The sequence below is a fragment of the Mesoplodon bidens genome, assembly GCF_964165515.1.
Source record: "Mesoplodon bidens genome assembly, chromosome: X".
In the NCBI taxonomy this organism is placed as follows: Eukaryota; Metazoa; Chordata; class Mammalia; order Artiodactyla; family Ziphiidae; genus Mesoplodon; species Mesoplodon bidens.
The window spans coordinates 69486389-69513850 of NC_138163.1; the positions used below are offsets into that span (position 1 = coordinate 69486389).

Genomic DNA, 27462 nt, shown 5'->3' on the forward strand with positions numbered 1-27462 from the left:
TGACCTTCTAGTGACTCTCATCATCCTTCAACAGTTTCACTGGCAGGCTTACAATCTTCTCCCCACTTTCCCCTGACCCCTGCCCTGGAATCATCTATGAGAACTTCTCCACTCAAATGAGAGATCTTTCTCATGCTCTGTCCTCATGGTTCTTCATCACCCTTAATATCTTCATTTCTACTACATCTTCATAGACTTTGGCCACTCCTTGAACCTCCACATCACTTGAAACTGTTTCATCTGGAATTCTGAATCTCTCTTTCTCTTATCATCACTTTCTTACTTCATCTCCTACTCCCTAATTCCCATTGAGCCTCGCCCTCAACAAGCTCTCTAACCCTCAGTTCCAAACCAGGCTGGTGTCCCCTAACAATGCTCTTGCTAGAAACCCTAAAATTGTTACCTTCTCTGATTAGTTCTCACTTTGCTAATCCCTTACTTTGGATAGACTGCCATTCACTTTCTCTGCACCTAGATTTTGACTTTGTGTGCTAGAGAAAGTACGAAAACTAGGCCAATTCAGTCTAGTACAGATTATCTCTGTCTTGCTGGATTCCTTCTGTTGCTAGACAGTCCTTTTAGTTAATTCTGATTGACTTGCCACCCCGGTCCTCAGTATATAATCTTTATTTTTCCCTCTTCATACTCCAGGTCCCATTGCTGTTCTCTTACTCTCTGCAGGTAGCCTTCCCTTCTACCAAGAATAGGCAGTGGAACTCAGACTTTATTGTGTACCAGAATCAGTTGGCTGACCTGCTTAAATAGAGATTGCTGGGACTTGATAGTCTGCATTTCCAAGTTCACTCGTTATCCTAATGCTGCTTGTTCCAGGGACCACAATTTGAGTTCATTATGCGAACTCCTTCAACACCCTACTTCATTGAAAAATTTCTCTGTACTTTCAGTGAACTTTTGATTCTTCTGATCTTTGAGAATTAATAATCTAACCTTGTCTTCAAGGTGACTCCATTAGCAACTCTACCAATCAAATGACTTATGATCTCAATCATTTTTGTTGCCTTCACTTGCAAAATCCCTGAAGGAGGAAGGCATACTCACTGCTGCCATTTCCTCGTTACCCACACATTCCTTAACACTTTGAAAACCAGATTCTATTTTCAACATTCTCCTGAAACTGCTTTTATTGACCTCTAAGTTGCAAATTCCACTTCCTTTTTTGCTTCATTTTCATCTTATTCCAGTTCGAATAAGATGGAATAGTTGATAATGTTGATCCATTGTATTCTTGATATTCTTTCTTTCCATTATACTGTACTGCTGCTTCTAATTCTCCTCAGGCTCCTCTTCCCTCTTTCATCAGATCTTCCCCAAAAACCCATCCTTGGCCTTCTTCTCCTTTCTCTACCCCTTCTCCTTTGACTATATGGTGTAAAAGCTTGACTTCTATGACCTTTACATGATCACCTTACATAGACAACTTCCCTCCGAAGCTCTAATCCTTTTTTTTTTTTTTTTTTTTTTTTTTTTTGTGGTACGCAGGCCTCTCACTGCTGTGGCCCCTCCCGCCTCAGAGCACAGGCTCCGGACGCGCAGGCCCAGAGGCCATGGCTCACGGGATCAGCTGCTCCACGGCAAGCGGGATCCTCCAGGACTGGGGCATGAACCCACGTCCCCTGCATCGGCAGGAGGACTCCCAACCACTGCGCCACCAGGGAAGCCCTAATCCATAATTTTTAATGGACCAGTTGATGTCTTTACTTGGCTGTTCCACAGTCACCTCCAACTGACCATATACCAGCTTTTCATTCTATGCCCTCCATTTCTATTAATGATATCTTCAGTGCCCTAATCACCAGACTTAAAATTTAGCATTACTTTTTACTTTCCCTCTCATTTGCCACCTCACACCTAATCAGTTGTCATAGTCTGAAGAATCTTCCTACATAAAACCACTCTCATATAGCTGAAAGTTGGATTTCCTTCCTATAACTCTTTTATCACTTTTGTTGTTGTTGTCATCACAGCTAAAGTTTATTACAGTAATATAGCCAGTGGGGGGCTGAACCCTGGGGAGGAGACACCCACTCCACAGGAGTCAGCAGTAGCTTTGGGGGCCCTCCCTGGCTGTGGGGAGGGTGCACCACACTGGCAGGGAATGGAGAGCAGAAGAAGGGCCCGTGGTTTCCTTTGCCCAGCAGCCTTGCTGCTCTACAGGGACTAATGTAGTACATAGAGCACATTTAAAATGGGGCCAGCATGGGAGATAAAACCATTATCCACCCTGTAATAAATAGTTTAAAAAAGTTACCCCTGTGTCGGACTGCCCAGGCAAGGCAGCACGTGCCCAGAATCGAGCCATGATGCATGAGGGTGTCCAGGGTCTCGACTTGCCTCCTGGGCGTGGTCTGGGGTCAGGGTGACTGTACCGGCCACCAGCCACTGCCAGTCCCCCTGGGTCCGCAGGCCAGTCCTTGGCCCCTCAGGCAGGCACTGGGTCAGTGGTCAGTGGTGGGTGGCCAGGCTTTCTCTAGGTCAACCTGCATGGCTTGTGGGAGCCACTCGCAGTACTCGGCCAGCAGGTATTTAGGGTTTTTTCTCCAAGCAGCTGCAAGGCGTCTCACAGTTGGCTTTCTCAGCAACAAGGGCTCTCAGGAGACTCTGCCCTGGGCTGCAGTCTAACCCACGTCTTCAGCATCGTGCTGAGGCGAGACAGCAAACAGCCCTTGTAGGAGACCAGCTTGTGGAAGACCTAGGGAGACACCACAGGACAGGGTGAAGGCTCCTGGGCTCACATCCCACCCATAGAAATATGGAATGTTTCACGAATTTGTGTGTCATCCTTGCGCAGGTGCCATGCTAATATTCTGTGTATTGTTCCAATTTTAGTGTATGTGCTGCCAAAGAGAAGAGAGCACTCTTTTACCATGTGATCTGTGCTTCTCTTCATAGCTCTTATGAACTGGGCAATCTATCATATAAAGTTATTTAGATACATATCTTAGCTCTTCTAAAAGACCATAAGGTCCTTGAGAGAGGAGGAGACAGTATCTTATGTCTTTTTTTCCCCCAGTAGCACTTAGAACTGTACCATATGGCAGTACTTAGTAGGTTCTCAATAAATGTGTGCTGAATGAATGAATGCATCATGCCACTGAGACCTTTTAAATCCTGCATGTGGCTTGGGGGTATAGATTTTAGCCTTTGTGTTAAGAAAAAGAAAGTTAGAATGTAAGATAAATTATCAATACACTGAAAGAGCTACTACATATGTGCAATGAGTTCCTCCACTGGCTTTGCTTACATAATAAAGAAGTGATTCCATTCCTTGAATAAACTACATACTAAGGAATGGCAGAATAGAGAAATGACAGAGAGGTGGAGAAGATAAAAAAGTAGCAACAAAGATGTTTCCAAGAAGTTATGCATTAAAAAATACATATTCATTTAAAATTAATTTCATTGGGATATATCTCCCGCTTCATTACAAAAAGTATTTAGAGTGGCTTAAAAGAACAAATAAGATGTAATAGAACAGAAAAAGAAATGTCAAGGACAGTGTAAATATAATGGGGCAATAACACCAGAAGGAAAATATAGTACACAGAAATGCAGGCTACAGAGTTCCATGTCATTAGTAAAAATGGGCTAAAAACTTGGCTCTGAGATTTCTGGAAACCACAAGGGGGGAAAAAACATGATCAGTGGCAAAATTCCCATTGTTCATGAGAAAAAGCTTCATAAGTTTTCAGTAGTCATGTGTGTTATAGGAAAATATATTTTATTTTCCAGTCAGAGAGAATAATTTAAGCAGTTACAAATTAGTCACCTGGATTCATTATAAAATGACAATCCAAACTACTTTTTTTTAGCTGTTAGAGGAGTGGAAGAATCATCTTAGTTTATAGTAAAATGTCAAAATCTATACATCATATACACCAAAAAGGGTGCAAGGACAGCATTGACTAGGTTTCGGATAAAGTCAATTTCAGCTGCTTTAAAAAAAATATATTTATTTATTTTTGGCTGCATTGGGTCTTCGTTGCTGCGCACGGGCTTTTCTCGAGTTGCGGTGAGCAGGGGCTACTCTTCGTTGTAGAGTGCAGGCTTCTCATTCTGGTGGCTTCTCTTGTTGTGGAGCCTGGGCTCTAGGCACATGAGCTTCAGTAGTTGTGGCACGTGGGCTCAGTAGTTGTGGCGCCCAGGCTTAGTTGCTCCAGGACATGTGGGATCTTCCCAGACCAGGGCTCGAACCTGTGCCTCCTGCATTGGCAAGTGAATTCCTAACCACTGCACCACTAGGGAAGCCCTTCAGTTACCTTGTTAAAGCACCTCTTCCAGCTAGTGCTTTTACATCTATTATAGTTAACATTTAGCCCAAATTGCATCCTTTATGACAACTACCTCATGCAACAAATGTTTACTGAGGATCTACTATACTCGGACACTATGGTATGTTCTGGAATTAAATAAATGTATAAAAAGAGTGTCTCTACTCTCTGGTAGCTGAGAGTCTTGTAGAAAATTTATAACCATCTTCCACTCCTTCTATCATTATTCAAATAGCCAATTGTCCATATGTGTTAAGTCAAATAAAACCATTATTTGTATGATGGTTTTTACATGACAGTTTCATAATTTACCTGCCCCCCATCCTAAGTAATACCTCCAGCAACTTTATAAAACAAGTTCTAAATTACCTGCATTTTACAGTTGACAAACCTGAGGTTCAGAGAGGTTAAGCAGTACATATACTTAGGCCACAACTAGGAAGTGGGAGCTCCACTTTTGGCTCCAATTTCCATTCTTTCTTCACTGCAACACTTTGCTGCCTAGAGTTACTCACAGAAAATTAAATTAGGTCTTTATTTCAAGTACAGGACTGTTTTTATGAGTCAAGTCTCCATTTTAGAATTATAATTATTGTACAGTACATTCCATTCAGTGACAACATTTATTGAAAATCTGTGTACCAGAAGATTTTGCTTCTTACAGGTACTGTATAATGCAACATTTCTTTACTAAAATATCTATGGAGATTAAAATAGCACTGAGGATTTTCAGAACCTAAAATTCTGATACTTTTTCTCCTAGGATTTCTTCTTGTGGTACAAAATAGGAAGATACCAATTATTGTTTTTTTTTTTTTTTTACCTTGTTAGCCAAATGACGTTGTACATAAAATGTATTTCATTTCACAGGGATTAATGCCAACTGGATTAACTATGGTTTCAATCTATCTGACAGCTATTAAATGTCCCAAATCAAAGCAAAATTAATGAAGCAGTAACCTTATTTATCTACAAGTGTCACCATATAAGGTTTGCAGGATAATAATCTATATGTTGTAAGCTTTCCTTAATAGTGATGTTTTCTGTTGTCAGGTAGCGAACATTTACTACCCAGGAGGGTCTAAACACAGAAGACCTTATTAGTTAACATGTCCATGACCTTTTAGAGGGTTAGGCATTTATGTATAATTGCTTTTATATAACATGTGATTTTAAGCACTTTAGAATCCACTAAGCAAATAGGTGAAAAATGCATACATAAGCCAGTTACAGAGTGGGGATAAATTTAATTAAGCCAGTACCCTCTACTACAAGATTGTGATTTGTGCCTTCATCACAGGCTATCCCTAGTCCTGAATAGCATTCTCAAAAATGTATGTCACTAAGCTTGAAGGGGACCAGGCAAGAAAATATAGAAAGCTCAGCTGAAATCTGCAACTATTGTGTGTCTACTATTGGTAGGACTCTATAATCACTACCACTGAATTTTGCAAACATGGTTGGTCAAAAGTATCATCTTTGAATATCAAAGTTTATATAATGTAGATACTAGCAAAAGAAATTCCACACCTGGAATCTCATAGACCACAAATAAGAAATAAAACTCCAGACTGGAAACAGGACAAGAACTTCCAAGGCAGTAGTGAGGTGAAGCCCATGGTTTTCCTTTACAAGGTACTTCCTTTCTATAGATTTTCTGAAAAATGACTGCTGATTTGCCTCTGGTTTCACACTTAAACATTGTTGCTTGCCTTGGGTTTGTGGCAGTAATTCTAATCAGAGGCTTTTACTAGCAATCAGACACAAAGAGTTGGACTGCTTAGCCATTATTAAGGTCAAATAGTGATCTGATTAAAGGTATTTGATGGATTCATGCTAAAGAATCTTTATTAATTTTTGTAATTTTTTGAGAAATATCACATTTTGTGTATCTGGGAACAACTATTCTTTAGCACAGTTTGTATTCCTGCCCTGTTTATATGTGAAAGCTAAGCTATTATCTTAGATTGACATTCAAGATAGCTCTCATTCATCAGGCAGAAATGCTGATGTGAGGTAATTTTATTTCAAGTATCCTATCAACTCAATATTGTCACAGAGAGAAAACCTCCATCAATTAGACCTACCATTATTCTGACTGAAAACATTCATGTTTCCTTGGGAGGCTCCCTATCTTGGCTTTTTCAAGTCAACAAGAACATGATTTTGAGCCAACTCTAAAAGAAATGCCAAATCACACCTACAATCAGTTCCAATAAAACTAAAATCTACCGACCTGTGGTTGAGTAATGAAAATATTGCTAACTGGCACATCATAGTTTATGGTTAGGAAATTTCATTTTATTGTTGAGTGTAGTCCTGTCAAAGACTTAACAGCAGAAGAGAATCTGATTTCTGTCTGTCCTCTCCCCTCCACACTTTTGAACCCAACTGGGTTTTGGTTTTTACTGTGTTACTCAAATGTTACTGTAACTTGTGGACTGTATAGAACTAAGGAGGAATATATACACAAAGGAGTGAAATTTTGCTTCTTACTATTCTACCTTGATGGCTGCTTGGTCAAAAGAACCCATTCTTCAATTTTAATGCTCTCACCTTTTCTCTAACTGATTAAAATTTATTAACTGAACTTCAGCCACATTTTGCATAGTTTCACAATAAGAAAATCAAACTCTTGACTGTTTCAACTCCTAGCCCAGCTAACCTCAAAAACAATGCAGTTAGGGGCAGTGTAATTCCTAAGTTGCTGAGAAAACAAACACAAGAGGTCTTCTGGGAGGCAATATTGTGTAGTGGTTACAAGAGAACGTTACCTCATTTAATCTTTATGTCAAGTTCATAGCACAATGGCTGGCACATAGTAAGAGCTAAATAAATATTAGTTATTGTTATCATTTCTCAAAATAAAATCACCTCCCTTTAATAACTTTTTTTTTCCTTTGGTAACTTTTAACACCTCTTTTTATCTATGAACACAGACACGAGGCTGATGCAAATCATTCCCCGTCCTGGACTCTGTGACTCTTTATTTGGGTGCCACATTGAAATCACAAGAGCAAGAGTTTTAGTAATGGCAAAAATTACTAATGTGGGCAAAGAATTGTATACCCAACATGTAAACTAGTGTACAGTGCAATGACAGGAGAATATTTGTGCAAAAATAAAAAAAAGAAATAAATACTTTAAGATAATTTGAAACTATAAAATTACTCTGTCAAATTAAACTGGAAGGAAAAAATAACTCCATGGTTTTCACAGCATTTTGAGGGCATTATAATTGGCTAAGAGAGAAAAATAGGCAAAATACTAAGTGTATCAAATTACTTGTGTGCAGATTCTAACAGGGAGCTCAGTACTTGAATGTCCTTGGTTAAAGAAATGCCCTTTTCTACTCGGGAAAGTTAATGGTTTTGGAAGGGACACATATAGAGAGGTGAGGCAGGAAGGCGTTATCTACCTGGCTAGCTATAGCAATGAGATAACCTGAGGATCAGTGGAATGACACTAACAGATGAATAAGCCATGTGATGATAATGAGCAATTCAGAGATTTTGATTTACTTGTTTTACTTTTCACTTAAGCATCTATATTCAAGAATTTTTACATAAATTATTCAAGTTTTGCATTCATTAGATCACTTAGACTTGAGTGAAATGAAACTGAAAATGTCATTACAATGTTGCTTTTCCTCTAAATTCCTCCCATATTGAAAAATGTATACATCAGCTACAAAGAAAATTTAGTGGCTTCATTTATGTGATGACTTTGTGATGAGTTACTTGTATTAATAGGTTATTTCACTTTTTTCATTTCACAGCAAAATATCTGTGAACTTAATATTGTTTATAATTGTGATTGATATTTTCTTCAGGTGATAATTCAGGATGATGGCCCTGAAAAATTGGACCCCAAATATTTTGGAGAGTTGCTTGCTGATCTAAGCCGTAAAAATACGAATCTATATCACTGCTTATTAGAACATTTGCAGAGAATTGGAGGAAGGTACTGTAAATATATCATTTGCTTGGTGTTGTAGCTTTCAAACATTTTACAATACCCTGATATTTTTTAATAGACTTTATTTTTTAGAGCAATTTTAGGTTCACAGAAAAACTTGAGTACTTTTAATGGGGAAACAGGCAACTGTATGAGCAGATCTGAGGAAATATCTCATTTTAAGAGTTAATGTACTTAATGAAAATCATTGAAGATATCTTACCAGCTATTTTGGGGTCAGTGAAGAATAATGTGGACCTTCTTTTCTAATGTACTTTGATGAAAAATGCAACACTTAGGCAAGGAGCTCAAAAAATGTGTGGCATACTATGACTTGTTTTAAGATATTACACTGATGATATAAGGTACAATCCCATTGCCAACACACTACTGTTTATCTTCCATTGATGTGTGCTCAACATATGAAGACCAGAGTTTAATATGCATTTAGGGTTATATATTATTATAAATGTTTGTCATTTTAATATTATATATTACATATAATATATGAAATATACATTATACAAATATCTATTTATAAGTTAATGTAAATATGTATATTATACAATAATATTATATAATAATATATAATACATATTTAAATATATAAACATAAACAATTTATCAACTGTTCATGTGTAGATAAGAACACATTATGTCATGAAATGAATTTCATAACCTATACTCCAAAAGTTGCCTTCTACTACATAGTCACATCATATATGTGGTCATCTGTCAGGCAAAATTTAGGAAAGCTCCATAAACTCAGAAGAATCTGGAGGATAAAGAAAAGTCAGTAGAGACTTCACCAACTAGATTCTTCTACTTCTCAGAGATCTTTAATCTCTTCTCTCTTTTCTCTCTGCTTATTACAATTCTGTTTATTAGCTCCCTCCTCTCCAACTTTTCTTGCTTTCTTATTCATGATTGCAACCATTCTCTTACCATCACCCTCAACTGCTTTGCCTCTTTATCATATTGTCTCTGCCACTTAGCAAAATCCCAACTTTGGATTAGTCTAGCTCTCTGCTTTATCTATTGTTTTCTTTTTTTTTCTCTATCCAATACTCACTGTCCACTACCCCTAGAATTCAGACACTACCCCCTGAGGGCTGTTTCATTTACCCTAGTTTCCTTGGTGCCTAGTGTGGTGACTGATTTAGTGTGGTGCTTAATAAATATTTGTTGAATGAATGAATGAATGCCTTCTTTATGCTACATCCATGCAGTTGAGCACAGTTAGAGAAAAGCACAGTCATTTATTTGAATTGGGGTCATTATTAACGCATGGTTTCCATCTTCAGCTAGGCCTTCATCAGTGTTTTATACTAATCAATATCCTCTCCCCTTATCCAAACAACTATTTCACACATTCATTCATTTGCATAAGGTCACTACCTTAAAATATTTCCCCTCATTCTGAGTACACTATTATGTATTGAGTGTCCAATATTGTGCCAGACACTCGGCTAAGTGCTTTTTAAATATTATCTAATTTGCACAGTAACCATAGAAAGTTTCAAATGGACACCCAAAGAGAATAAGTTATTAAGATCACATAGCTACTAAGTGCTTGAGATGGATTCAAACATTTTTGAGTACTCTTATACCTATAAACTATGACTTAGCTTTTCTGCAAAGCCTTCTCTAGATACTATTTTGTCTAGACGTTCCTCTTCTGTGCATTAATCATGTCTTGTGAATATTTCTGTTAAAGTATCACATGGTAAAATCAAGAGCATATAGAGACATATATTCTTAAGTACCCTGATTGTAGATGCAGGGTTCATACCCTGGGTTCATGTCCCAGCTTTTGTTACATACTAGATGTGTAATATCAGACAAACTGTTTAACCTCTCTGTACCTCAGTTTCTTCATCTGTGAAATAGGGATTATAATAATACTTATTTCATAGATTTGTTATAAACAATAAATGATTTATTTAAGACGTACTTACAAGCAGCAGGAGCATCATGTGAGAACTTGGAAACAGACCTGTAGAATCAAAAACTCTGGGGTAAGGCCAAGCAGCAAGCCCTCTGGAGGATTCTGATACGTACTAAAGTATGAGAACCACTGACCTAAGGCCACAAAAGTGGCAAATCTGAGACTAGAACCTATGGGAGAACCTTTTTACCTTAGGCAAATCACTTAACCTTTCATACTAGATATGTGTCTCTAAATTATTTAACATATTGCAGACACATTAAAGAAATAATCAATTTTTGAAGCATCAAATTTGAAAAGATTAGAGGACTTAGAACAATTTTACATTGCTCAAATTTTGCCTTAGATCACTTATGTTTGTGTCACGTACAGGACAAGATAATATTTGTGTTTGGATTGCTCAAATCCAGTTCAGAGCACATGGCCTTGACAAAGTCGCTACTCAATAAAGGTTTATAGAATGAGAGTTAAATATATTCCAAATGTATTAGTCTCATACTAATTAGAAGTAGACAAAGTAATTGAGCAAGGGAAGTTAAATTGTTTTATAATGATCAGTCAGGTAGAGATGTAATCTGGGTTTTTGAAATAACTTCCTGTCAATGAGGGTTTTGATAAATGTATATGGGTGACTTAAATGTGTAATTAAGCACTGCAAAACCTTGAGTTTAATTTCTAGAGTAGCTAAAAATACTAAAGAGAAAATAGAAAGCTGGGGTCTCCACATTAGTAAACACTCCAGAGTGGAGAGGGTCTCATAAAATTTTGGTGCTTAAGAGTTTTTCTTTGTCAGAAGGTTGTCAGTTTCTTTCTCTTCATTCCTCTCCTCCTTTATTTCTTCTTTTGTTTTTTCCTTATTACATTCCTTCCTTCCTCGGAGGTGAGATGACATAGTGAGTGCCTCTCTTTTTTTTTTTCTGCCCACTGTAATTCTAGCCACCATCACCTTGTACTGAATGGAGATGTAATCCACACTGGCCTTTCCACCTCCCGCCTCTGCTCTCTTTGTTTCCACTCTTTCTCTCTCTCCCTCCCACCCCTTTGTCTCCACTTTTCTTCTCTTTCTAAATTGCAATTCAGCAATGAGTAGACTGGAGGGTCAGAATTAAGAAAGGTTGTCTTATGAAACCATTTTGGTTACATTTGTAAATTCCAGTATTAAGTGCTGTTGATTGGTCCTTGTTTGTTTCTTTGTCTTGTTTTCTTATTTGTAGAAAGAAGTAAGTGGCTAGGGACATGTGTACTAGGTTGGCATTAGAATTGGGATTTTAAACATAAAAGGTCTATTAATACTGTGATAATAATTCCAGTTAACAGTAATGCAAGACTACTATAACTGCATTGTGAGTCATATTTTAACTTATTTTAGCTTCCAATATATGCATGCAGTTACTTCAGTAACACACTAAAAAAGTAGAAGATACTTCATTTATTTTTCGCTAAGGCCTCCCCAAAATTTCTATTTTGGGCAACCCAGGAAATACCACATACATACATACAGACAATTGCACATATGCAGTCATGCCTCAGGAAATGAAATCTTCAGTTCTCATTCTCCACATTAGCTTGTGTATTTTTATAAATGCATGCAAGAGGTTTTGCACAGTGAGTGAACCACTTATCTCTGTAAGCAATATATTACTCATAAGCACTTACTTAGAAGGTAAAGGTAGGAGCTAACATACTAGCTTATATCTCTAAAATACTTTTCTGTTGTACCTGACGATATGGCAGTCATATATCTATGATTTCCTAAGATAGTCTTACTTTAAAATACTTTGTCTTGCTGTCAGAACATGTGTACAGTTTTTTGTTTGTTTGTTTGAAAAGTATGTTCACCGTATGTATTTTGGGCCCAATTTTTCCACGAAGTGCAGAGAGAACAAGTAGGCAAAAATAAAGCCCTATCTGTTGCCACTGGCAACGCTAGAACTGTATCCTTCCCAGCTTTCACCATTCCCCAAAGGAGCCAGTGCCGGACTGGTATAACCACTAACAATTCGCTTGCAGCATTTGTCTACCTAACATGGCTTCACAAAGGGCCTTCCAACCCTCATGGACAAATCTTCATTATTTTAAAAATTAATTAATTTATTTATTTATGGCTGTGTTGGGTCTTCATTTCTGTGTGAGGGCTTTCTCTAGTTGTGGCAAGCGGGAGCCACTCTTCATCGCCGTGCGCGGGCCTCTCACTATTGCGGCCTCTCTTGTTGCGGAGCACAAGCTCCAGATGCACAGGCTCAGTAATTGTGGCTCACGGGCCCAGTTGCTCTGCGGCATGTGGTATCCTCCCACACCAGGGCTCGAACCCGTGTCCCCTGCATTGGCAGGCAGATTCTCAACCACTGCACTACCAGGGAAGCCCCCAGACCTTCATTTTGATGCTGGAAATTCTACTATCCCACTAGAATTTTGGTCATGTTGCTTAAGGCTATGTCCCTATGTAAACATTCCAATATCCTTGTAAGCTTTGTCACTGCTATACATACTGTAGTGTAGATTGAATGATTAGTGTAGATTACTCAGTCTTGCAAGTTTTGGTTTTGACTAAAAGTGTATGGATAACTTAAAGACACTGTAGGGAGAAGCTGGAATCAGCACTGAAAGGGAGCAATGCAAGGAGAAAACTGAGGTGGAAATAGAAAATGACTTATTGTTATTTGTTCACTCAGATAGTATTTCTTGCCAAACTGAAGACTTCTACTTCTAGTCACAAATAAACTGGTGTTAATGAATGGTACTAATTCTGCATATTATATAGGTTTGTTATTTGGATGTTGTTCATTTTTAATAGATTAGCTAATTCCAGGAAAATTAACTTTATTTTTGTCTAGTCCCATTTTAGTTAGCTTTAAATTTTTCATTAGGATTATAAATTTCATTTGGATATGTTATATATCAAAAAGTAAGATAAAAGATTTAGAACACTAACATTTATATATGATCAATGTATATATTTTCCTAAGGTTGTCTGTTTTTTTTTTTTTCATTCTTGCAGCAAACAGGACTTTGAGTCTATAGATGAGGTAAGTGCAAAAAGAGTTGAAAATCAAATATAGTTGATAACAAAGCAGATAACAAAGCAGATACTTGCATTAATAATATTGTTTTTAGTTTGGTATTTTTATTAGACTGGAAACAGTTTAGTGAAAGAAATAATGATCCATTTGCCTTTAAAATGATATAACCATTTATATCTTTGTAATGGCTTTAAAGGTGATAATTGTAAAAGTAATAATCATTCACCCAAAAAATGTTTTATCAGCTGTCACCTTATGATTTAACTTGTCTTTGCTTATGGGAACATTTAAAAGTTCATTGACTACATACTCTCTGTTTTACAAAACTGAAATCTATGTTAACTAATTACATAGCAAATTTAGTTTTAATGTATTTCGAAAACTTGTATGTCCCATGCCAAATAGCCAGCAACTTGAAGTAAATATTTTCAAGTATCAGTTCTAAATATTATGTATATACATTTTCGTAATAGTTACTTTTAATGGAATAAGTCATCAAATAGAGAAAGAACTGATTTCAAAGTAACAATCACAATGGCTTCTTTTGTGTTAATTTTCATCTTTATTTCCAATGTATTGACATACTTCATTTGTTACAATAATTCAGTAAGCCCTAAATTGTCTTTGTGAAGTATTGACTTCAATTCAGCTTCTCACTTAAAATTTGTTGAAGCTTCTTAATGTTGCTGTGGCAACATCATAATCTTTCAAAAGTCACCACAGCTCTATGCAAATTCGAAGTAAACCTTTAATTTTATTTTATTTACTCAAATTTTCATTATTTAAAAAATCAGCCTTTAAAGTGTCATATCTACCACCCAACTAAACTTCCAGTTGTTAAAAAATACATGGAAATAAAGTGGTAATGGGATTTAAGTGACCACCCTTTTGTTTTTAAGTTGCTCTTTTTAAAAAATAGAAATGGGACATCTGATTGATTGCCCCAAACTTCTCCCTAAACTTCCTGGAATTCAGGGTTCTTTCCATGGTGTATGTAGTATAATGAATTTTTTAAAAAGTAAGAACTGATAATGCCAGAAGTAAAGTTTGTGGCAACTATTACCCAGAAAGTGAAGTAATCTTCTGTCCATAAAAATATGTCCCTCTCTACAAAAGTCTGCTGACCCTCTGATTAAAACACTAACATGTATCTGTTGAAGGATAAGCCTCTCTTTTCTTACAGTCAGAAGACATTGAATCGTTGATTCCTAAAGGATTGTCAGAATTTACAAAACAGCAAATTCGCTATATTCTGCAGGTGAGATGGGGTCAAGAGTGGCTGTGAAGGCAACACTAACAAACCGCTAGCCTAGGATGTTTCCTTTAATTAAGGACAGAAAATCCCAAATAAACTTCCTATTTCACAAGAGTTGATTGCATTTTGATTAAACAAGGGTTGCATTATAGTTTGGTCAGACTATCAAACACTAGTATTGAATGACTAGCATTCAGGAAATCATTATAGAAATATTCCAGGCTGTGGAAAGCCCTTATTCTCTCCTCACTGCTGTAGCACAACCTGACTCTAACTTATAGGATTTGCCCTCCTCTTCTCCATTCTACTTTCTATACCTCCCTACCCTACCCCTGGCAGATGGAAAGGCCAATGACTTGATTTTCCTGAATTGTGGAATGCTAGAGACTACTGCAGCAGTAAATTCCCCTACACTGAAGGGAGAGACAGACCAAGACAGATCAAGATAGGTGCTAAAGAAATAAGGCTAAAATGAAGAGTACATGTGTTTGCAAGAACGGATTCTAAAGATAATCTAGTTTTGTCTAGTGAGGCAAATTTCTAAGTTTGATATTTGGTATCAAATCTTTGTTGATCATCCAGATAGTGGACCTGACATCTTATCTGTGGAGCTTAAATGAAATATTTTTAGTGGCACACAGTCTGTATTATAAAGAGACAGTGTTATGGGGAACACATATGCTCTGCAGAACCTGAATCTTGGATACATCCTTGATATTATTTCTGGTGGCAGGATGTACATCCAAAGTGCATTCAAGGCCTATTTCCTCGAAAAACTCTGAGAATGTTTGCGTCTAAGTTCCTGAGAAATATTAGTCTGTAGTTTTCTTGTATTTGCTTTGATTTTGGTGTCAGGATAATCTAGCATCATGAAATAAATTGTCAAATATCTCTTCCTTTTCTGTTTTCTGGAAGAAACCGTATAGGCATGGTGTTAACTCTTCTTTAAACATTTGGTATAACCCTTCAGTGAAAATATCTGGGCAAGGATATATATTTTTCAGGAGTTTAAAATAATTCTAAATTCAATTCCTTAGTAGTTACAGGTGTAGTCAAATGATCTGTTTCATATTGGGTGAGTTGTGGTAACTTGTGTTTTTCAAGGAAGTAGTCAATTTCAACTAAACTGTCAAATTTATATGTGCATAATTATTCACAGTATTCCCTTATTATCCTTTTGATGTCTGTGGGGTTTGTATTACTCTTCCCTATTTAACGCCTGACACTAGTGATTTGTGTCTTCTTTCTTTTTTTATTGTCAGTTTTGTTGGAGGTTTATCAATTTTATTGACTTTTTTCAAAGAACTATATTTTAGCTTTATTGATCTCTATTGTTTTACTGTTTACACTTCCATTGATTTTTTTTCTCTTCTGTATTATTTGCTTCATTTGCTTGCTTTTGGTTTATTTTGCTCTTCTTTGTCTAGTTTCTTGATATAGAAAGTTAGATTATTGATTTCACACCTTTTCTAATGTAAGCATTTAGTGCTATAAATATCCTCTCAGCATGGCTTTAGTTGTGTCCCACAAGTTATGATATGTATTTTCATTTTCTTTCAGTTTTATATATTTTTTATCTCCCTTTAGACTTCTGCTTTGACTGGTGGATTATTTAGAAGTGTATTGTTTACTTTCCAAGTGTTTAGAGATTTTCCTATTGTCTTTCTGTTATTCATTTCTAGTTTGATTCCACTGTGGCCAGAAAATATACTCCGTATGAGATCAATTTTTTTGAAATGGTTAAGTTTTATAGTCAAGGATATGGTCTACTTTGGTATATGTTCCATGGGTATATGAAAGGAATCTGCATTTGTTGTTGGATGAAGTATTCTATAAATGCTGATTAGATCCTTTGGTTGATGGTATTGTTGAATTATTGTATTATGTATTCTTGCTCATTTTCTGCTAAGCAGTACTATCAGTTGCCGAGAGAGGGGTATAAAAGTCTTCAGTTATATCTGTGGGTTTGTCTATTTCTCCTTTCAGTTCTATCAGTTTTTGTTTGATACACTTTGTAGCTCTGTTTGGTGCATAAACACTCAGGATTGCTATGTCTTCTTGGTGGACTGACTCTTAGTATGTAATGTCCCTCTGTGTCCCTGGTAATTTTCTTTGCTCTGAAGTCATTTTTATCTAATATCAATAGCACTCCTTTCTTTTGATTAAAGTTTGCATGGTATATCTTTTTTCCCAACTTTTAAATTTCATTATGTATATTTTAATTTTCATTATCTTTGAAATGAATTTCTTATAGAAAACACATAGTGAGGTCATGTTTTTTCTTATCACTCTGTCAATCTGTCTTTTAACTGGTGTATTTAGACCAAGTTGTAATTATTGATATGTTAGGGCTAGATCTGCCATTGTGTTTTCTGTTTGTTCTGTTTTCTGTTTGTCTGTTTTCTTTGTCTTGCTTTCATGTGGATTACTTGAATGTGTTTTAGAATTCCTTTTTGATTTACCTCTACTGCTTCTGAGTGTATCATGTAGTATAGCTTTTTTAGGGGTTGCTCTAAGTATTACATTATATACCCGTAACTTATCCCCGTGTATTGGTGTCAACGTTTTATCAGTTTCAGTGAACTGTAGAAAATTTTGCTTCTTTTATCTTTCTTTAACCTCCACATTTATAATTTTTTAAAAATATTTCCTCTACAGGCATTGAGAGCCACATCAGACAGTGTTATATATATTGCTTCAATCTTCAAATATAATTTAGAAAATGCAAAAGCAGAAGGAAAGCCCACTGTATTTACCTATATTTTTGCTTGCTGTGTTACTTCTTCCTTCTTGATATTCCAAATTCCTTCTTTTATCATGTTCTTTTTCTTCAGAGAACTTCCTTCAGCCATTTTTTTAAGGGTAGGTCTGCTAGTGAAAAATTATTTTTCTTTACCTCTGAAAATGTGATTTCCCCTTCATTCCTAAAGGTTGTTTTCATCACATACAGAATTTGTAGTTGACAATTCTTTTCGTTCATCACTTTAAAAATGTATGCCACTTCCTTCTGGCTTCTATGATTTTTCATGAGAAATCAGCTGTCATTTGAATTGCAATTCCCAATAGTTAAGGTTTCTCTTGCTGCTTTTAAGATTGTAAATTTATCTTCAGTTTTAAGAAGTTTACCTCATATGTCCAGGCATGGATTTCTTTGGGTCTATCCTGCTTAGGGTTTGCTCAACTTCTTAAATCTGTCTATGTTTTTTTGCTAATTTGGGGAAGTTTTCAGCCATTATTTCTTCATATACTTTTTCAGCTCCCCCCTCTTTCTTTTTTCCTTCTAGGATTCTGATGACATGAATGTTAGATATATGTCATACTCCCATTGGACACTGAGGCTCTGTTCAATTTTCTTCCAACCTATTTTCTCTCTGATGTTCAGAACTCAGTATTTTCTATTGTTCTGTCTTCAAGTTCACTGATTATTTGCTCTATGCTTTCCTTTCTGCTTTTTAGTCCATCCACTGAGGTTTTTGTTTTTGTTTTTTAGTTATTGAGTTTTCAGTTCTAAAATTTTCATTTAGTTACTCTTTATAGCTTCTGTTTGTTTTCTGAGATTTTCTGCTTTGTTGCTGAGATTTTCTATTTTTTATTTGTTTTAAATCTTTGCAACTTCTTGTTGAAATTTTTTTTAATTTGGTGTGGGTTTTTATTTGTTTGTTTGTTTGTTTGTTTGTGGTGCTCGGGCCTCTCACTGTTGTGGCCTCTCCCATTGTGGAGCACAGGCTCCGGACGTGCAGGCTCAGCGACCATGGCTCAGGGGCCCAGCTGATCCACAGCACGTGGGATCTTCCCAGACCGGGGCACAAACCCGTGTCCCCTGCATCAGCAGGCGGACTCTCAACCACTGAGCCACCAGCGAAGCCCTAATTTGCTGTGTTTTTTTAATTAATTTTTATTAGAGTATCATTGCTTTACAATGTTGTGTTAGTTTCTTGCTGTACAACAAAGTGAATCAGTCTTACATACACATATATCCCTTCTTTTTAGATTTCCTTCCCATTTAGGTCACCACAGAGTACTGATTAGAGTTCCCTGTGCTACACAGTAGGTTCTCATTTGTTATATATTTTACACATAGTAGTGTATTTATGTCAGTCCCAATCTCTCAGTTCATCACACCCCTCCCTTCCCCTCTTGGTAACCATAAGTTTGTTCTCTACATCTGTGACTCTATTTCTGCTTTGCAAATAAGTTCTTCTCTACCATTTTTCTAGATTCCACATATAAGTGATATTATGTGATATTTGTTTTTTCTCTTTCTGACTTACTTCACTCTGTAGACTGTTTCTAGATCCATCCACGTCTCTGCGAATGACACTATTTTGTTCCTTTTTATGACTGAGTAATATTCCATTGTATATATGTGCCACATCTTCTTTATCCATTCCTCTGTTGATGGACATTTAGGTCACTTTGAAACCTTTTTAAAATGACTGCTTTAAAATCCTTGTCAGATAATTCTAACTTTTCTGATATCTTGATGTTGGCATGTATTAACCCGTTTTTCTTATCAAGTTGAGACTTCCTGGTTCTTAGAATAGTTATTTTTTTAAATTGAAACTTGTGAGTTTTGGGTCCTGTGTTCTGACTTTGCATCTTATTCACATCTTCTGTTTTACCAGGCCTCCTTTGATACTGAGCAACAGGGGAAGTAGGGGCATGACCTATTACTGCCAGGTGGGGGTGGAAGTCCAGGTTCCTCATTCTGCCTCTGTAGACACAGGTTGGGGGAGTAGCTCTTTGTTCTTCCTTGGCAGGTGTAGGAAGTGTGGCTCTCTACTAGGCTCCCACTGAAAACATCCTGGTTTGGATGGGGAGGTGTGTTGTGTTACTGTTCCCTCGTTGGCCTCTACTGACACTGCAAGGTGAGTGGCCTCATTTCTGTTGGGCAATGATGAAAGTCTTGACACTTCACTAAGAATTCTGTGACATCACACAAGCAGGGAGGTTGAGAGAGAGAGTCTATGTTCCCTTCTTGGCTTTTGTTGGTTTGGGTGGGCATAGAATAGAGTTGCAGATATTTTTCTGTGGTGTTTGGCTGGAGTAGACTGGTTATTATCTAAATGCTATCTGCCTTTCTAGGCTGCCCTTTTCATGGTACTTTGGGTAGAGAGAGCAGGCTTTTCTAGGGACTTTTTTGTCTGTACCCACTGGTGTTTCTGTGTTACTGGTTTGCCCAATGCCACTCATATATGAAGCAAGAAGAAAACCCAGGAAATCACTTCTGTATTATTCCTTAGCTCCCAATGTTTTCAACCAGACTTCAACTTTCAGAGTGTTTTTATGTTCATTTTATACATAAAGTGCAGGGTTTTGGGTTAGACTTAGCAGGAAAAATAGAGAAAAGTATTTCTGCTCCATCTTTTCAGAAACAGAAGTTGTCTGTTTTTAAAACCACTTTTCTGTGATGAAATGAGTTTAATCTAGTTAAAGGGTTTTTCTCCCTCTTTAAAATTTGAGATATTTCTATACTTCAAGGTTAAACTTAATTTTTATTAGATTCTTCTCAACTCAGGCAAAATCCATGCATTTGGCAACACACTTAGGGAGATGCAATTTATTGCTTGAAGGTTGACTGTCTCATCTTTTCTAATCTTTAAATAGAGAAGAAAAGTAAATTTGAGAATTTGCTGATACATTCTATTGTGAGAAAGACGATACTTTATCATGGAAAAAATAAGAAACCCTTCTTTTGATAGCATAGCTATGATCTCTTCAGGGATATTGCTTGGATTACTAATGCATGTTATTGACCAAATGCCCTGCATCACTATTATAATATTGCCATATCAAAAATGACACTGTTAATAAGTTTGCTTGTAGGAATAGAAAAATAAGATTATTATTACTTATATTGCCTATTTTTAAATGCTAGTAAAAATGCACCATCAATCATTCTCTTCCTCCAGATGAGGGATATGTCTGATAAATCACTCCGGCTAGTGCTGTCCACATTCAGCAACATACGGGAGGAGCTTGGACATCTTCAGAATGACTTGACAGTAACATTTATTTTGATTTTTCTTTCCAAATCTTTTCTAGTTCCTAGCTTCATAACATAGAAATCAAAGCATTCAGTATACCTTTTTAAAATTTAATACAACACAACAACGTTGTGCTCACCCAGATATAGTTATTTTCCTGAAACAGTTAATTGGGGTTGGGAGAGAGGGGTAAAGAGTTAGCCAATATGAAAATGAAAGAAAGTTGGGTGCACACTTATTACTTAGTTTACTGCTAAGGTAATTTAATTCTTAAAGCTGGGGAGTAATTTGTAAAATTACAATAATCTGAATCTGATTCATAATTTCCCCTTTTCTATAATAATAAATAATACTTTGAATTTCTTTGAATACTTGAAAACTTCTTTCTCCAAGAACTTAACATTTTCTATTTTCTATTTTAATTGGTGTTCTTCATGACATCAGCTAGATACGTTCAGAATACTTTCCATACAATGAATAACTCCTTGAGGACTTTGGAGTGGGTTTTCTTGTTTCTGGTTTCTGATGAACACATTTAGACTCTTAATTTGAAAATTCACCACCTGCTGGGATTAACAAGAGTCTTTGTAGTTTGAAGAAAAACATTAAAATAGTTCAAAAGGTTCTGCTTCATTGTACTTATAATTAGTCAATTCATCAAAATGTCCATTGATGTGGGTTTTTAAATTTTCAATCCTTTGTATCCCATAGTTTGATTAACTTTTAAGAATTCTGTTTTATTAAACAACTACAAATGAAACAAGTGCTTATTTAAACCTTCCAAAGTAAACAGGTCTTTGTATTACATAACTGCTGACAGGATTCTGTAATTCTGAGTCATAAGTAATTTTGCTTCTAGTCACTGGAAAATGACAAGATAAGACTTGAGAAAGACTTGGCATTCAAAGAAACTCAAATAAAAGAGTATGAAGAACTCTTAGCATCAACGAGAGCAAATAATCACCAGCAGCAGGTAAGTTGACATTTTCTTTGATAATAAATCTGATAGTTTTTCATATGCACAATTACTAGCACATTGGAGGTATGAGATATAATCCAGACAATTAAAATATGATGGAACAATTTGTTCATATGGGAATTGAGTTGCTTTAGGTATTTCCAATTACTGAAGCCCTCCCAGAAAAATAGATAACACTAAGTATTTTAGATATAAAGTATATACTATCCACAATTATCTGTTTTGTTGGGTGACAAAAATTGTATAAATATTGAAAATCTAAGTTCACTCATTCATTTAATCTACTAATGTGTCAATAAAAAAGTTTTTGTAGATCTTAACACATGTTTGTGCAATGAATTACTGAATGAATGAACTCTAGAAGATTTCTCTAGATACCTGAGCAGAGAGGATTCTTAGGAAATCATAATGAGTCTCTGAGGCCAGTCCATTCCTAAAATTCACTCCCATGACAGTCCCAAATTTTAGTTGAGTTTTCATTTGTCACATAATTAGGCATATTGTCATTTTGGTGCCTACTAGAAGGCAGGTTATGGTATTGTCAAAAAGCAGCAAGAGTCAGATTGCTAGATTGGTACATTGAAAATTCATCTAATCTTGATTCCTTCTCACTCAAGATAGGCAAGTGAGGGTAATGTCTTTCATAGATGATTTAACTTACCTTTTTTTTTTTTTTTTTTTTTTTTGCGGTACGCGGGCCTCTCACTGTTGTGGCCTCTCCTGTTGCGGAGCACAGGCTCCGGACGTGCAGGCTCAGCGGCCATGGCTCACAGGCCCAGCTGCTCTGTGGCATGTGGGATCTTCCTGGACTGGGGCACGAACCCGTGTCCCCTGCATCGGCAGGCGGACTCTCAACCACTGTGCCACTAGGGAAGCCCTTAACTTACCTTTTAAGTTTAAATATATTGGAAAACTGGGCATGGAAAAATATCAATATTTGCTTTGTTTCATTGAATTAATCAACTAAAAGCACTCTCTCCCAAAAAGTAGAATCCATTTGTTTTATTTACTGTGTCTTCTTTACAGAAAGGACTTCAAGACTCAACCTCAAAATGCCAAGCATTGGAAGAAAACAATCTTTCTCTTCGGCATACACTATCAGACATAGAATATAAACTAAAAGAACTGGAATACTGTAAGCGTAATTTAGAGCAAGATAATAAAAATCTTAGAGTGCAGGTATTCAAATTTTGTTTTAAATGTATGTTATGCTTTAGTTATATGGTTGTAATCCTAGCATTGGCTATATATATATATATCCAATTCATCTCGAGAAAATATGTAGACTGCTTTCTGATGATCTCACATGCAGTTAGGTCTTAACTCACTGCCATTTGAGCTGTATAATGCAGTTCCTAAAACTCACTCTCATTATTTCAATGTCTTGTTTAATCAAGTGGTTTTCATCTATTAATGTCTTGTAATTTAATATGTATTTCCTTCATAACAGTTTAACTACAGAAATTTATTTTGTCTTGTGTAGGTTTTGGAGACTTGCACAGGCCCGATGCTGCAGGCTAAAATGGATGAGATTGGCAACCATTACATGGAGATGGTAAAAAACTTAAGAATGGAGAAAGATAGAGAGATCTGCAAACTAAGGGTATGTAGATCCTACACTGCATAAATACACTGTTCAGAACAAACTTTCTAATAAGATGATAGTCTCAAGTTTAATGCTACAAAGAAAAATCAACCAAAGGTAGAGTTTTAGGAGTATACCATAGACCATTTCTTTAAATACATATCACTATGTAGGGAATATTGTTAAATTGTCTTGTAATTTAGCTTCATCTTTTCTAGGAAAGCAAAAGAAGACCTTAAGTTCAGGGTTGTTGATTTTTAGTTTCTTTTTATTTATTTATTTACTTTTGGTGACAGGGGAACACTTTATGATCTTGCCTAAAGCCTGCTCTATGCAGCCAAGCAACTTTCAAGTTTATCCAGTGAAGCCACATTTGACTTCATAAATATCCTCACCTGATTTTGAAGGATGATAGCTAGCAAGAGTTTTGTCAAGTACATGGATAAAAACTGTTGAATTATATACCTGTAATTGGCATCAAAATTAAGGTGATATTTGTGAGAATAAATATACATTGCCTTATTTTGTCATTCTAGGTCAAATTGACTAACCCTTAATTTACTGATTCCTAATTGTAGTTATATAAATTCAAATATTTTAATAGAAATACTGACCACAGTGTTTTCTCTCCAAATATAATGTACAGTCTTTACAAAAATTCAAAATGAAACAAAATAGAATTTGTTCAAAACTCTGCTGATTTTTCTTGCAGATGTCCTCCACTGTTTTCTTTTCCATCTGAACGTTACTAATAACACTTTAACCTAAACAGCCATCTGTGTACACATAATGCAGTAAAAAGGGAAATGGACAGGATTTGCAGTCAGAATACTTGTCATGGAGTTGCAGCTATGTTTCTTACTAGCTGCTGTGCCTTTGTGTCTCTGGATCTCACTTACTTGTTTTGTAAATAAAGATTATAATAATACTTATCTCAGAGGACTGCTATGAGGACTGAGATGAGTCATGCAGGAGGAATATGTTGTGAACTGCAAATTATGATATAATACTTGTTATTGAGTTTTCCTTAATTAGTATTTGAAGAAATATAAAGTACCTGTTTTCTTAGCATTATTTTCATTCTTGTTGCCTAGGACTTTTACTTAAGTAATGCCTAAGCCTAAATAGTAAAGTCACCTTTTAAAAATGAGAAATTTCTTGGACTTCCCTGGTGGTCCAGTGATAAAGAATCCACCTTACAATGCAGGGGACTCGGGTTAGATCCCTGGTCAGGGAACTAAGATCCCACATACCATGGGGCAACTAGAGCCCACGTGCCACAACTACTGAGCTCGTGCACCTCAACTAGAGAGCCCACGTTGTCACAAACTACAGGGTCCATGTGCTCTGGAACCTGCGTGCCACAACTAGGGAAGAGAAAACCCACATGCCACAATTAGATAGAAGCCTCAATGAAGATCCCATGTACTGCAACTAAGATCCGACACACCCAAAAATAAAAAAAAATAAAACATAAACAATAAATCTTAAAAAAAATGAGAAATTCCTAATTGGCATTTCAGTTCACATATTACATTCATAAAGCTCTTTAAATGTTTATAACTATTGGTATTTTGGTCTTCATTTCATAACTAGCTGTATGACTTTATGTCACTTAACCTCTCTGGAACTCAGTTACCCATTTTGTTAAATGAGAATTATAATAATTCTTAGTTCTTTTTAAATCCTTAGACTCAATTAAATCAGTGCCAAAAAGATGTTTCAAGAAGAGAAGGAAGTTGCAGTGACTTCCAATTCAAGATTCATGAACTGACAAGCTTGCTGGAAGAGAAGGATTCCCTTATAAAGCGTCAATCGGAGGTAACAGAGAAGGGGTCAAACCATACAACAACAAGGAGACAAACCATACAACTCAGCCCTGTAGGATAAATACTTCCCACAAACTATACATGTTTCTATACATGTTTCCAAGACTTACTTTATTCATAAAGTAGAATGTGAGTGCCTACGAGAAGTAGAACACTCACATTTCAGGAGAAATAATTCAAATGAAAGCTAGAATTGAAGCAAAAAATATGTGCTATTATGCCTTTAATAATTTTAAAACACTGATTTTCTACCTCATTAGCAGTCAAACTCCCAATAGGGCTGTGAGCTGCTTCAGCAAGGGACTGTGTTATATTCCTTTCTATGTCTGTAGCATGTAGCCCAAGATCTGTCATAAAATAGGTAGTGAAGGAAGAAACTACGCAAATGGTGGCTAATGTTGTATTGCTGTTATTGAGCAAATGGTACTTGTAGTAATGTTCAGTGATAGATTTTCTGTTAGGAAACAATATCTACTTCCATATTGAAATTTCATACATTTCTGCTATAGCTACACATCTAAATCTTTTTGGAACAAAAATTTTCACATCTTCATCTTGAGAATCATGCCCATTCTATCTTATGTTATCCCTTAAGTATAGAACCAGTTAGTGGATTCCTGCAGAGACTTATAATGTAACTGATTAGGTACCATTAAGCAAGACTATATGGAATTCAACAAGTGGGATTGGAACATTCTTACCTCAAGGCTAAAAAGGAAGGGGAAAAAGTAATTATTCTTAGTAACCTTGTTAAATGATCAAACATACCTCTTACCTCATGTTTCTATGGTTTTCAAATGATTATATTGTCTTTTATTTGTAAGGAACTCTGGAAGTTGAGACAAGAAATATATTCATCTCATAACCAACCCTCCAGTGATGGAAGGACAACAGTTACCACTAGAAAGTAATGTATTTTTAATGAAATTTGGATATGACTTTGGTTATGATATAATCCAAATCATCGCATGTTTAACTGATATATATGCCCCTAGACAGAGTTTGGTGTTTTCTGCTGGCCAATAATTCTACTGAAGAATGAATGTTCACAAAAAGACATAGCTATTATGGTCAATAAAATTCAAGAGCACACTTTTACTGTATTTACAATAGAGTAAATACAATGAAAGTGAAAAGCAAATAATTGTTTAACCAACCATATTAGTCAGGACTCTTTCAGTTGCATATGCCAGAAACCCAACTTAAACTGGGATTTAGTTAATTCATATAATTGGGATTGCTTGGTGTCCAGATGGATTTGTGTGATCAAAATATGTCTTCAGAAATCTGTCTATCTTTTGGCTCTGCTCTTTCCTGCATAGATGTCATTCTTAGGCAGGGTCTCTCCTCATGTTAGCAGTACGACCATAGCTTACATCTCAACAATTTAGCAAAACCAAATAGAAAGTGACTCTTTATGAATAGTTTCAGCAAAAGTCTATTTTGGATATTTCATATAAAAGGAATAATCAAAATGTGGTCTTTAGTGACTGAATTCTTTCACTTTGCATGTTTTCAAGATTCATCCATGTTTTAGCATGTGTCAATATTTCATTGATTTTTGTTACTAAATAATAGTCCAGTTATGGATGTATAACCTTTTATTTATCCATTCATCAACTGATGGACATTTTTCAATTTTGAAAAATGCTACTGTAAATATCTGGGTACAAATCTGTGTGGACATATGTGTTCATTTCTTTGAGTATATAAAGAAGAGTAGAATTGCTGAGCACATGGTAACTCTGTTTAACTTTTTGAAGAACTGCTAAACTTTTCCAAAACAGCTGCACCATTTTACATTCCCACCAGTGATGTAAGAGGATTCCAATTTCTCTCCATCCTCCCAAACATTTGTTATTGTCCATCTGTTGGATTGTAGCCATTCTAAGGGGTGGGAAGTGTTATTTCATTGCACTCTTGATTTGTAGTTCTCCAATAATTAGTGTTGCATAGTATTTTTTCATGTGCTTATTGGCCATTTCTATATCTTCTTGAAGAAATGACTAAAGTCTTTCTTCATTTATAAATTGTATTATTTGCTATTTTATTGTTGAATTGCAAGAGATATTTATATATTCTGGATACAAGTTCCTTATCAGAGATATGATTTGCAAACATTTTCTTCCATTCCATGGATTGTCTTTTCACTATCTTGATTGTATCATTTGCAGCACAAGTTTTTAATTTTGAGAAAGTCCAATACATCTATTTTTTCTTTACTTGTGATTTTGGTATCATATGTAAGAAACCATTGACTAATACAAGGTCTTTAATATTTACACCCACATTGTCTTCTAAAGAGTTTTATATTTGTATCTATTACATTTAGATTTAGGATCCATTTGAGTTAATTTTTTATATGTTGTTAATTAGGTATCCAAGTTCATTCTTGTGCATGGGGATATCCAGTTGTCCCATACTCATTTATGGAATATGCTATCCTTTCCCCCATTAAATTGACTTGGCATCCTTGTCAATCAAGCTACCATAAATGTAAGGGCAAATATGTAGACTCTCAGTTTTATTCCATTAATCTATTTATCTGTCTTTATGCTAGTACCACACTGTCTTGATTATTATAGCATTTTAGTTAAGTTGTGAAATCAGGAG

General features: G+C 35.9%; 1 protein-coding gene across 1 annotated transcript in view; it reads left to right on the forward strand.

Moving 5' to 3' along the window:
* The window catches only part of POF1B (POF1B actin binding protein), an 87731-nt gene that overhangs the window by 45191 nt on the left and 15078 nt on the right, over positions 1–27462 (forward strand). The window contains exons 7-15 of the mRNA XM_081223204.1: positions 8122–8252; positions 13193–13220; positions 14398–14472; positions 20382–20474; positions 21316–21429; positions 22462–22614; positions 22919–23038; positions 24713–24841; positions 25674–25756. Coding sequence (XP_081079330.1) covers positions 8122–8252; positions 13193–13220; positions 14398–14472; positions 20382–20474; positions 21316–21429; positions 22462–22614; positions 22919–23038; positions 24713–24841; positions 25674–25756 — 926 coding nt within the window. The remainder of the gene's footprint in view (positions 1–8121; positions 8253–13192; positions 13221–14397; positions 14473–20381; positions 20475–21315; positions 21430–22461; positions 22615–22918; positions 23039–24712; positions 24842–25673; positions 25757–27462) is intronic.